This window comes from Vicugna pacos, chromosome 11 (assembly GCF_048564905.1).
Source record: "Vicugna pacos chromosome 11, VicPac4, whole genome shotgun sequence".
Taxonomy (NCBI): Eukaryota; Metazoa; Chordata; class Mammalia; order Artiodactyla; family Camelidae; genus Vicugna; species Vicugna pacos.
In genome coordinates this window covers 52806699-52818534 of record NC_132997.1, presented here as the reverse complement: position 1 = coordinate 52818534, position 11836 = coordinate 52806699, and the positions used below count along the sequence as shown (strand labels likewise).

Below are 11836 nucleotides of genomic sequence, written 5' to 3'. Positions count from 1 at the left end.
TGAGTGTCAAATGATTCAGTTTATCTTCTCTAGCAATTATAGTGTAGCAAGAATGAATCTGTTCCCCTTCAGGTCCAGTTCTCTAAACCAAATAAAATCAAACTCCAAATTCCATTTGCCAGAGTTGGCCAAAAAGTCATGACCATATTTTGGGAAGTTCACTCCTTGGAACTGTCAAAAAAAGAAAAAGCTTGCAGATTTACATGATACCCAGAAAATGGGGAAAGGGGCCCTGGTCTTTTTCCTAGGGTGCTCATTATAGTTACCTTGGCACCTGCTGCCATACAGTACTGATGTCAGGGCTGCTCCTCCACTTCCACTGACCACCAAGTTCTGAAGGTCAGTGTTGGTTCAGAGAGGCCCCCACAATGGTCCTGACTGCATTGCCTCAGAACCCCTCTCACTGTTGTTCTCAGGGCTGATGCCTTGGACTATAGTCTGCATAAGTCCTGGCGTCTTAATCTTCCTCTATGGTCTTGAAGGCCAAAAGTTCTTTACAGATCCTGTCCCATGAAAGGCCACTGTGCTTTTAAAGTCAAAAGCAAACTGGATGAGCTAAATAAATCTTCACAAAAATGTGGTAATGGGAGAAGCAATGTATGTGCCCTTAACAGTGACTTTGGACACAGTCTTTTCTAAGGGGGTGTTGTCTGGGCAGGAATTTCAGGCCTGATAAAGTGGGTGAGAGAGGGATCATCTGAAAATAAGAAAGGAGAAAAGTGAAGTAAATTGTTAGCAATATTTCCTCTGGAGAGAATCATTTGGACAGTTGTTATCCTATTTCTCAAAATGACCAGAACTAATCTCTTAATGTTCTCATATACCTTCTCGAGAGTATTTTTTTTTAACAAGTATTTGAACGTGATGAACACAGTGAAAAATAAGCCTCCCTTTTACCCTGTCCCCTGTTCCTCTCTCTGGGGGTGACCACTGTTATCACCAGCTTCTTTAAAAAAAAAAAAACTTTTATTGAAGTATAGTCAGTTTACAATGTTGTGTCAATTTCTGGTGTACAGCATAATGCTTCAGTCATACATGAACATGCATATATTCATTTTCATATTCTTTTTCACTTTAAGTTACTATACGATGTTGAATATAGTTCCCTGTGCTCTACAGTATCAACTTGTTGTTTATCTATTTTACATATAGTAGTTAGTATCTGTAAATCTCAAACTCCCAAGTTATCCCTTCCTGCCCATCACCAGCTTCTTATGTACCCTTCCAGAGATCTTCCAGCCACACATGACTATGTGTGCCCATTTATTTTTTGGCTGGGGGTGGGGGGAGGTTAGTTAGGTTTATTTGTTTGTTTCTTTGTTTTAATAGAGGTACTGGGGATTGCACCCAGGCTCATCTATGCACTCTACCACTGAGCTATACCCTCACCACTCCTCCTTTTTTTTTTCTTTCTCTCTCACTCTCTCTCTCTCTTTCTTTTTTTTTTTTTTGCATACTATACCTGATATTTACTTCTGTTTTTTACTGAAAATATCTATCTGGGATATTGTCTTGTATCAGTACATAAAGTTTTGTTTCAATCTTTTTAATGACTGCATCACATGCTGTTTGGATTTATACAGTGTTAGAATTTGTCCTTTCTCAGGGATAAAGTTCACTGAAAACACACAATTGAAAAAAAAATCCCTAAGAAAAGAAAAGAAAAGAAAAGAAAAGAAAAAATCCTTCTATCCTGAGACATTTTTGGTTTTAATTTGACTATTCTGTGCCTCTTTAAATGGAGAATGATAACAAAGCTGTCTTCTAAAATGTTTGTGTTCAGGCTGCAGTGACCTGAACAAAGATGGAAGGCCCTTGAGAAATTCCTGTTTCCCTAGTTTTGCCACGTTATACAGGCCATTCAGGGTGAAGGCCTACAGTTTTCCATTTAGCTTTGAAGACATGTTCCATTTTGTAGCAATTTGGAAATATCTGGAAGGTAGTCGATCCTTCAGGAAAACAAATGACTATGTAGTTGACTGTAGTTTAAAATTTTTTCTCACATTCTTTCCCTCTTCTTTTGCTAATTGGACTAGCTTAAATAAAATGATCAGGGAAATTTTGCATATCTGAATGAATGTTTCCGCAGTTTAATAAGACAGTTCTACCGCATGATTTCAGGCCAGGGGTCTACCTGCCAGCCTTCTTGCAGCCACAGACCTTGCTGGTAAGGACATGGTTGTCTCTGTGTATTTCCAGTTCAAATTCCTAGAACAGAGAATCAAGCTCAGGACAACTTTTCACATGAGGCCACAGGTCCAATGAGTCAGGGTGATAGTCTCCCAGTCTGCTGCTCTAGCTGGGTGTGTGGGCAAGGAGACACTGGGATCTTTGCCTCACCATCTATTAGCTTTGTCCTCATGGGCAAGCTACCTAAACCCTAAGCTTTTGTTTTTCTTGTGGAAGATGGGGCTCAATAATATTACCTATTTCAAAGGATTAATTTTGAGGATAAAATTAGATCACACATGTAAAACTTTTAGTACAGTTCTAGGGATAGAGTGAGCTGAGGATAAATGGGAATTATTACCACCATTATTATGGAAAATACACCGTAGTAGATGCTAGAGATATGGGGATAAGAGCCATAGTTTCCCAGGTTGGGAACACAGGAAAGTCATCCTTGATACTGCAAGGTGAGTGCCATGATAGAGAGAACTCCATGATGATAGAGAGAAGCTTGGCCGTCCCTGTGCAGGTTATACAGACATAGACATTTAGTTCATTTGCGCTCTCTGCTGTATTTATCCATCCATCCATCGCAGAGTCAGAATTCAGATGTGAGATGGCTGTCTCAGGTTTGCATGCTTATTTGAATTGAAAATTGTCTCATATTTATTAGTCATAGGGAACCCTGACTTGGTGGTTGTCTGACTCCATTTCTCATTATCTATGTGACTGGGAAACAGTTCTTAATCCAACCTTAGCTTTGGTTTCCTCATCTGTTTAAAAAAAAAAGAGAGAGAGAGATACTAATAGTAGTTAACAAAGAGTGGTGAAATTAAGGCCCCCAGCATAAAGTGTTCAATAAATGTTAGCTATGGTTATGAACAATATTACCATCATTTATGGTGATAGACTCACTAGGGGCAGGGCACAGCTTATCTCAAGTTGTTGTAGTTGTTATTGATGATGGAGAAGCTGAGGGAGTGAGAATGACTCCCAGGTCTTGCCAAGCACCTCTGCTCCCTCATCTTGTGCTGATTGTAGTAATAATGCCCTTCCTCTCCGTTTCCCTGTTCTTTCCTGTGCCACAATCAGGGTTCCAGCCTTTCCACCCCTCAGCATCTGAATTGTCCCTCATTGCTCTGAGGCACTGGCTAGAGTCTATTGTGTCAGACCACAAGCCCTTCTCCCTTCACTCCTGGGGATTCTTTTCGGAATCTCCACCTCAATCCAGGGCTGTATCCCACGGATTTCACCACTGCGCCTCCCCAGCCAAAACAGGTGTCACCTCTGGATCACTTTCCGTCCCTTACAACTTTAAGTCTATGGGATATCTCAGGAGCGGAACCAGACCTTCGTAAAGTTCGTAAAGTAATAGATGAAAAAAATCCTTAGAATCAAGTCCCAATCTCTCATTTTATAGGACAGTAAACTGAGGCTGAGAGAGAGGGGAAGGAATTCGTGTAAACTTATTAGGAGCAGACGGAGACTCAAACCTGGCTCTTCTGACTCCCATCCCCAGAGTCTGTCCCTCGTGGCCTCTCACTGGGCTCGACCCCAAAAATCAGGGCGACGGTGGCCATTCTGGTCCTCCTGGCTCTGAGGAACCATAGCCGCCGTGCCGCTCGCGCCTCAGTTGGAGGCTGCTCGGCTCTCCGGCGACTGAGCAGCTCCCCTAGGTCTTGGAAGAGCCCCAGTTGCAGGGCCCATCGAGTCAAGAAGCACTCCGGGCCGCCGAGGAGCTGGGAAGTGAAGGGAGTCGCCAGGAGTGGGAGATGGAGGTGGGGGGGACTGGGCAGGCAGAGCCCTGGCTAGGGTGTGGAGAATGACCTGGTAAGTCAACACTTGGAAACCCCTATTGGGCGCCTCGCGGGTGAGAGCAGTGGCCGTCCCCAGGCTGCGAGTCCCGCCCCACCCCCTGCCCGCTGAGCACATCGACCCCGCCCCCTGGAAACCGGTTCCCCGGGCAGCCGGCGCCGCGCGCAGTAAGCCGATCCCTCCCGCCGGCCACAGCCACCAGTGCTGCGCCGCTGCCGCGCCCGGCGATGCGCTAGGCTGTGGGCCCCGGCCGCCGCGGCAGCATGGCCCGGCCAGTGCAACTGGCGCCGGGCTCGCTGGCGCTGGTGCTCTGCAGGCTGGAGGCGCCGGAGGCGGCGACGGGCGCTGAAGAGTCCGGCGGGCGCGCCGTGTTCCGCGCCTTCCGTCGCGCTAACGCGCGCTGCTTCTGGAACTCGCGGCTGGCGCGCGCCGCCTCGCGGCTGGCCTTCCAGGGCTGGCTCCGGCGCGGGGTGCTGCTGGTGCACGCGCCTCCCGCCAGCCTGCAGGTGCTGCGCGACGCCTGGTGCCGCCGGGCGCTGCGCCCTCCGCGCGGCTTCCGCATCCGGGCGGTGGGTGAGTGTGGAGCTTGGTGGGGAGGGTGCTCCGCACAAGCTCCGGGGACCGAGCTCTGGCTACAGGGTCGTGTGCGGCCGACGCTCAACTCTGAGACAGCGGAAGCTGGCGGTGGGGGGATAAGGGGTTGGGAGGCCAGGCTAAGTGGCTGGAGAAGGGCTGTCCTAAGACGTCCCCTTCTGCTAGGACAGCAGCTTCGTTCCCCAGGATAGGCCTGGGCGCTGCCCTGGGCCAACTCCAGGGTGTCTCCGTTTCTCAACTCTTTTAACCACTGGAGTGTACAGGTTCCTGGTCGAAGGAACTTTCTACTTGGGAAAGTGATGCTCTAGACAGAGAGGCTTTGGGCCCGGGGAGCTAGAGCTGCCCTCGGAAAACAGGGGCCTCTGTCTCGGCTCCGTGGGGGCTCTTAGGAAGTGTACATCCGGGAATGGCCAGAATCTACCGATTGTGAACTGGTTGCTGCTTTTTTTTTTTTTTTTTTAATTACAGACTTGGAGCAGACAGCAGGCTGTGGTTTTCATGCCCTGCTGTACTCGATGATATGGTGGTCTTGGATCAGGGTCTAGCAGAAGATTTGAGGTCATTAACTGCTAGGGAAAACGAAACGACAAATGGCCCTCTGGACACATCCCATCCCATTAGCTAAATAGAGAGAATTCCTCCTTTTCAGTCTTTTCAGAGAGCCCGTTTGTTAGGAGGGAGACAGCAGCTTTTCACTAGTGTGAAATAGCTTCTCATTTGAGGACTTAAAACGTTGCACCACTGAGTGGTCTCTGACATCCATCAACGGTGGGCATCAGCGCCCTGTAATAGCCTGGTTCTGTCTGTCTGCATTTATATTGGGTCATGAGGACCGTGCGATGGTGTGCTGTTGATAAGTCACCAGTTGTAATGGTCCTAAAATTTGACTCTTAACGAGGAACCCCTCTCTGTCTCGGTACATAAATCATCCTCCTCCCCCATCTGAGGAGAAGGAGCAGCGAATAAACATTATTAGTCCCCAGGGGTAAGGGAGCAGGGTAGCGTGAAGCACTTGATGTTGTGTATCATCTGTTCAGAGATGATGACTCCACATCCCAGGCCAGTGAGGTTAAACCTTGGCTTCTCATCTCCATGCATTCAATTCTGGGTGGTACCTCTACCCCTTGCCCTTTTTCTTCCCTTAAAAATGAAAAAGAGCTCATTTGCAAAGCCACATACACACATTTCATCTCCTTTTACTTGCAGGAGTGAGTGAAGAAAATAGGTTTCTGGCTTTGATAGCAGTGAGCCAAGTAGCTAAGCCAAAATTCTCCAAGGGGAAGGGGTCTTTCAGACAGGCTGGATGAAAAACTCTTTTCAGTTTTGTGTCCTCAGTTTTCTGGTTTGAACTAGCGGTTCTCCCACCCTCTGTCAAAGGGTGAGCATAGAGTACATTGCAGAGAGGGAGTGGATGGAGTTGGGGTCCAGACCTGAGGGTGAAATAAAGCAGGCCTGTGCTAAGCCAGAGGCAGCCATTGATACTGCTGCTACCTGGGGTCCAGCCAGCAGGGGTGAATGCTGATTCTTGCATTGGTCCTATTTGCTACCATCTGCAAGATGCAGTGGACAAAGTGAACATGTCACCAGGTGCTCTGATTCTCCACCCACTAGGTAGTGCTGCCTCACTGCGCAATTCAGGATGTGATGGACACTGTATTCTGTAGAGTGTTCAATACAGTGTCGTCTTTACACTGAATCATCTCCCCTGATGTGGGTCTCTTGGCAGGAATGCTTTTGAGGTTTTTAACAGAGTCCTGATGAGAGTTTGGACATTTAGCTGGAATTGCTACAAAACCACCTATTAGGACATTGTGAGGAGCAAAACAGGGAAAGATCTTTGATGCTGGTCAGTGGATGCACATGGAAACGGAGGTTTGTTTTGAATAGAGTTGCTAATTACTAGTCTAGCTTGGGGGGTTCTTGGGTCAGATCTAAGGAGAGGAGGCATCAAGGCAGCTCTTGAGCGTCTCAGAGTCCCAGAGCGTGATACAGGCAGGAGGAGCGATCTTCCTCCAAAGAAACTGGAAGTTTCATGAAGTCCACTTGCTTTCCTGAGTCTGGCAGCACTGGTTTCCAGAAGCGAAAATAAGCTTCCAGGAAGGCAAAGGGAGAGCAGCGGTGCACTATTGCAGATTCTCACCCCATTCCCGCTGTTACTTTGTGGGAAAGAGCAAAATGTTAGAAAAAGACATAAAGGATCAATTTGGACTCTTTGTAGTTTTTTGTTTGTTTGTTTTTGTTTTTTTTTTAAGGCTTATTTACTCCTGCATAAGAGCGTTTGGGTATAGGGAGTGTTTCTGACCAGCTCGAACAAAATGTAGGGAGGGATGGCCATCCAGTTTATGGGCTTCTGGACGTGGGGCTTATGGGGGCCTGGTAAAATATGAGGAGGGAGTACTTTGGCCAGGCAGACAGGAATGACCTGAGCTCCAGAGGCAGACCTGAACTTAAGGCCTGCAGGAGTTTTTTTTTTCTACATGGCTTGTGCCTTTTCTTTCCCCTCTTCACTTTGTCTACCTCACCATTTCTTCTGGTGAGAAAAATAGTTCCCAAACTGAGAGCATTTCCCTGAAAAGGAGACAAAGGATCTTTAGCACAATTACCAGGAGCTAACTTTTTTGGTGCTCCAATCCAATCCTCAAGTGTTTTCTGTTTGTTTTTTTTTCTTTAATTAGCAAATGAGATTAACAAATGAAAGGAGGCTAGAGGGAGTTCTCTGCTTCCCAGGCTGAGCCACTGCAGGTGGTAGGGGTAGGGGACACCTGTATTTGTTTGGGTGAATCTGTTCTTATTCTGGGACCACACCCACTGGGGAGGTGAAAGGTTAATGATGGCTTCCTGGGGTAAGGGAGGGAAGGCCACTTGGCCAAACAAGTTTGTTCTCTGAAATTTATAGCTGAGATATCCCCAACTTCTTCACCCCTAGCATGGACTTTCATCTTTCTTTTCATTAAATAAAAATGCCTGTGGCTTTTTCAAATACTTGCTTCATTAATTTATTCATATGCCAGGTACTATTCTATTTTCTGTGTTGTAATGCATCTTTCATTCAGAGTTCCATGTACTCAAGGAGAAAATGGAATCAGTCTGTTTAGTTCATATTCAGTTCACAAAGGGATAACTGAGTGGGAGGCTATGCTCTGGAAGCTGGCTGGTTCACACACAGCCTTCTCTATCTTGTGGTGACATGGGTGGGTGCTGTGAGAGCTGCCTCTGATTTAGATGGGCAAGAGTTCCCTGGTGTGTGCTTTGGTGGGCACTGAAGATCAGGCAGGTCAGGCTGGTGAAGGGGAGGTGATGGGAGGGTCTTCCCACTTCTCATGTTGCTCTTGCCTGCTCAGGGCAAAATTGCAAGTGCCCTATGGAAGAGTAGAGACCTATCACTGATTTGTGCTCACTATACTTTTCAGTATCTCTTCTGGGATCTGGTTTGGGAGAGAAGGAACAGCTCAAGGGTACCTGGTACCTGATGGTACAGCAGTTGGGCAAACATCTGAAATGTTCTAACTTCCCTGCTTTTGGGAATGGCATAGGGGTATGTGTAGAGATGGTGAGGAGAGGGAGTGGTCCAACTCCTATTCTGCCTTGTTCTTGAAGTCCTAGCATGAATTTGCAGTGGGGCATCTTGTAGGGTTTAGTAGCTAATGGAATTTAAAAAAAATATTTTTTGGGGGGGAAGGGAGAGGTAATTAGGGATTTATTTATTTATTCATTTCAATGGAGGTACTGAAGATTGAATCCAGGACCTTGTGTATGCTAAGCATGCACTCCACCATGTGAGCTATAACCTGCCCTGTTAGGCTGTCAGTTACTTAAAAAAAAAAAAAAAATCCAGCTGGGATTTTGACTGGGACTGTATTGAAACAATAGATCAATGTGAAGTTATATGAGAAACTCATCCTGGATTTCCCAAAACTGCTCTGATTTTAGAAATGATAGTTTGCATCTTGGGAACCTCCTCAATTCCAGGCAAACTGGGATGCTTGGTCTCCCTTATTTGGGGAGAATTGACATCTTGACAGTCCATGGAATGATATATCTCTCTGTTTATTTGAGTGTTCTTAATTTCCCTTGGCAGTGGTTTGCAGTTTTTAGCGTACAGGTCTTAAATAGCTTTTATTAATTTATGCTTCTAAAAATTTTCCGGTTTTGGATGCTATTATAAATAGTATTATTTTTAAACAAACTTTTTATTTTGGATTAATTTTAGATTTACAGGAAGATTGCAAAGATAGTACAAAGGGCTATATTCATCACCCAGTTTCCGATAATGTTTTTTACCTTTAAAAAAAATGTGATTCACATAATATAAAATTAATCATTTAAAAGTGTGCTATTCAGTAGGTTTTAGTGTATTCAGTGTTGTGCAATCATCACCATTATCTAATTCTAGAACATTTTCATCACCTCAAAAAGAAACCCTATACCCATTAGCAATTTCTCATCATTCCCCTCCCCAAGCCCCTGCCAACCACTAATTACCTTCTGTCTTTATGTATTTGCCTATTCTGGACACTTCATACAAATAGAATCACATGATATGTGCTCTTTTGTGTCTGGTATCTCACTTAGCATAATGTTTTCAAGGCTCATTCATGTTGTATCATATGTATGGCATCATTTTTCTGGCTGAATAATATTCCATTTTATAGTTACACCACATTTTGCTTATCTATTCATCAGTGGATGGTTATTGGGCTGTTTCCACTTTTTGGCCACTATCATTCATGCTGCTATGAACATTCCTGTGCACGTCTGTGTGTGGACATATATTTTTATTCTTGTGTAGATGCCATTTGGTTATTTTCGAATAATTTGTTTCCTTGATGAGATTTCCAATTTGTTTGTTCATTACAAGTATATTTTCTTTTTTTTTTTTCTTTTTTAACCATTCAGCACAGTTACACCAGCTTCTTTAAAATCCTTGTAATTCTAACATCTCAGTCATCTCAGGGCAGTCTCACTGGTTGCCTTTTCTTTTGAATGGGTAACATTTTCCTATTTCTATATTGTCTAGTACTGTGGATTGTATCTCTGACATTATAAGTGATATGTTGTAGAGACTCTAGATTGTTATGTTCCTCTGTAGAGTTTGATTTTTTTGTTTATTTATTTAATCAGGTAGTTAATTTGGCTCAGCTCAAATCTCTGGACTCTATCTCCTCTGCAGTAAATGGCAGCTAAAATCTCTTAGGTAGGCTACTTGTGCCCTCTGCATGTATAGCTTTAGCCATAGAGTCAGGCTGAGTTTACATGCAGAATTTGGGGTTCCAGCTCCATAGCTCATTCTTTTCAGCATCACTTTTTTGCTGTTGTAGCTGCTCCAAAGTGGCCTTAGATTCTTTAAGCCAGTAAGACTGGCTTTGGGTTTTCTTTTCTTTCTTTTTTTTTAATTGAAGTATAGTCAGTTACAATGTGTCAATTTCTGGTGTATAGTACAATGTCCCAATCATGCATATACATACATATATTCATTTTCATATTCTTTTTCAGTAAAGGTTATTACAAGATATTGAATATAGTTTCCTGTGCTGTTGACTTTGGGTTTTCTACCAAAGTTTTAGCCTCTCAGCCTGACTCCTACTGGGGCCTGGCCTTCGGTGAAGAGCTATAAAAAATTATCCATTGTCATTTCCTTCCAAAAGGACCTTCCATCTAGTTTACTTGATTTGGTTGCTTTTAAATACCTTTAGGTAAAGGTTTTTATATTTTGTCCAAATGTATGGCTGTTATTGCAAGAGGGTTGGTCTAATGGAATCTAGTCCACCATTGTTAGAAGCAAACCCTCACTAATGAATTTTTTACCCTGTATTAATTAAATTTTGTTCTTTAATTATTAAAATTATAGAACAGTGGCTTTCAGAGTATTTTATTTTTACTTTTTTTTACTGAGTTACAGTCGTTTTACAATGTTGTGTCAAATTCCAGTGCAGAGCACAATTTTTCAGTTATACATGAACATACATATATTCATTGTCACTTTTTTTTTTTTGCTGTGAGCTACCACAAGATCTTGTATATATTTCCCTGTGCTATATAGTGTGATCTTGTTTATCTGTCCTATATTTTGAAATCCCAGTCTGTCCCTTCCCACTCCCTGCCCCCTTGGCAACCACAAGTTTGTATTCTGTCTGTGAGTCTGTTTCTGTTTTGTATTTCTGTTTTTTTGTTTTTTTGTTTTTTTTTTAGATACCACATATGAGCAATCTCATATGGTATTTTTCTTTCTCTTTCTGGCTTACTTCACTTAGAATGCCATTCTCCAGGAACATTCATGTTGCTGCAAATGGTGTTATGTTGTTGGTTTTTAGCTGAATAGTATTCCATTGTATAAATATATCACATTTTCTTTATCCAGTCATCTGTTGATGGACATTTAGGCTGTTTCCATGTCTTGGCTATTGTATAGTGCTGCTATGAACATTGGGGTGCAGGTGTCATCCTGAAGTAGGGTTCCTTCTGGATATATGCCCAGGAGCAGGATTCCTGGGTCATATGGTAAGTCTGTTCCTAGTCTTTTGAGGAATCTCCATATTGTTTTCCACAGTGGCTGCACCAAACTCCATTCCCACCAGCAGTGTAAGAGGGTTCCCTTTTCTCCACAGCCTCTCCATTTGTCATTTGTGGACTTTTGAATGATGGCCATTCTGACTGGTGTGAGGTGATACCTCATTGTAGTTTTGATTTGCATTTCTCTGATAATTAGTGATATTGAGCATTTTTTCATGTGCCTATTGATCATTTGTATTTCTTCCTTGGATAATTACTTGTTTAGGCCTTTTGCCCAATTATGGATTGGGTTGTTTGTTTTTTTCTTACTAAGTCATATGAGCTGCTTATGTATTCTGGAGATCAAGCCTTTGTCGGTTTCATTTGCAAAAACCATTCCGTAGGTTGTCGTTTTGTTTTACTTATGGATTTCCTTTGCTGTACAGAAGCTTGTAAGTTTCATTAGGTCCCATTTGTTTATTCTTGCTTTTATTTCTATCGCTTGGGTAGACTGTCCTAGGAGACCATTTTTGAGATGTATGTCAGATAATGTTTTGCCTATATTTTCTTCTAGGAGGTTTATTGTATCTTGTCTTATGTTTAAGTCTTTGATCCATTTTGAGTTTATTTTTGTGTATGGTGTAAGGGAGTGTTCTAGTTTCATTGATTTACATGCTGCTGTCCAAATGAATGTTTTTAATTCCTGTCTTTTCCTCTTTGAAAATGTCATGACCATAGAGAAACTAATGTTCATGACAAGATCATTTAG

General features: G+C 43.4%; 1 protein-coding gene across 3 annotated transcripts in view; it reads left to right on the top strand.

The window, feature by feature from the left end:
* The first annotated feature begins 4148 nt into the window (after nt 1-4148).
* The window catches only part of STOX1 (storkhead box 1), a 44004-nt gene continuing 36316 nt past the window's right edge, over nt 4149-11836 (top strand). The window contains exon 1 of one of the 3 annotated variants that reach the window (XM_006212899.4): nt 4149-4557. In XM_006212899.4, coding sequence (XP_006212961.2) covers nt 4248-4557 — 310 coding nt within the window. In that variant the 5' untranslated portion in view covers nt 4149-4247. The remainder of the gene's footprint in view (nt 4558-11836) is intronic. The other 2 variants (XM_072971424.1, XM_072971423.1) reach the window with 2 other exon arrangements.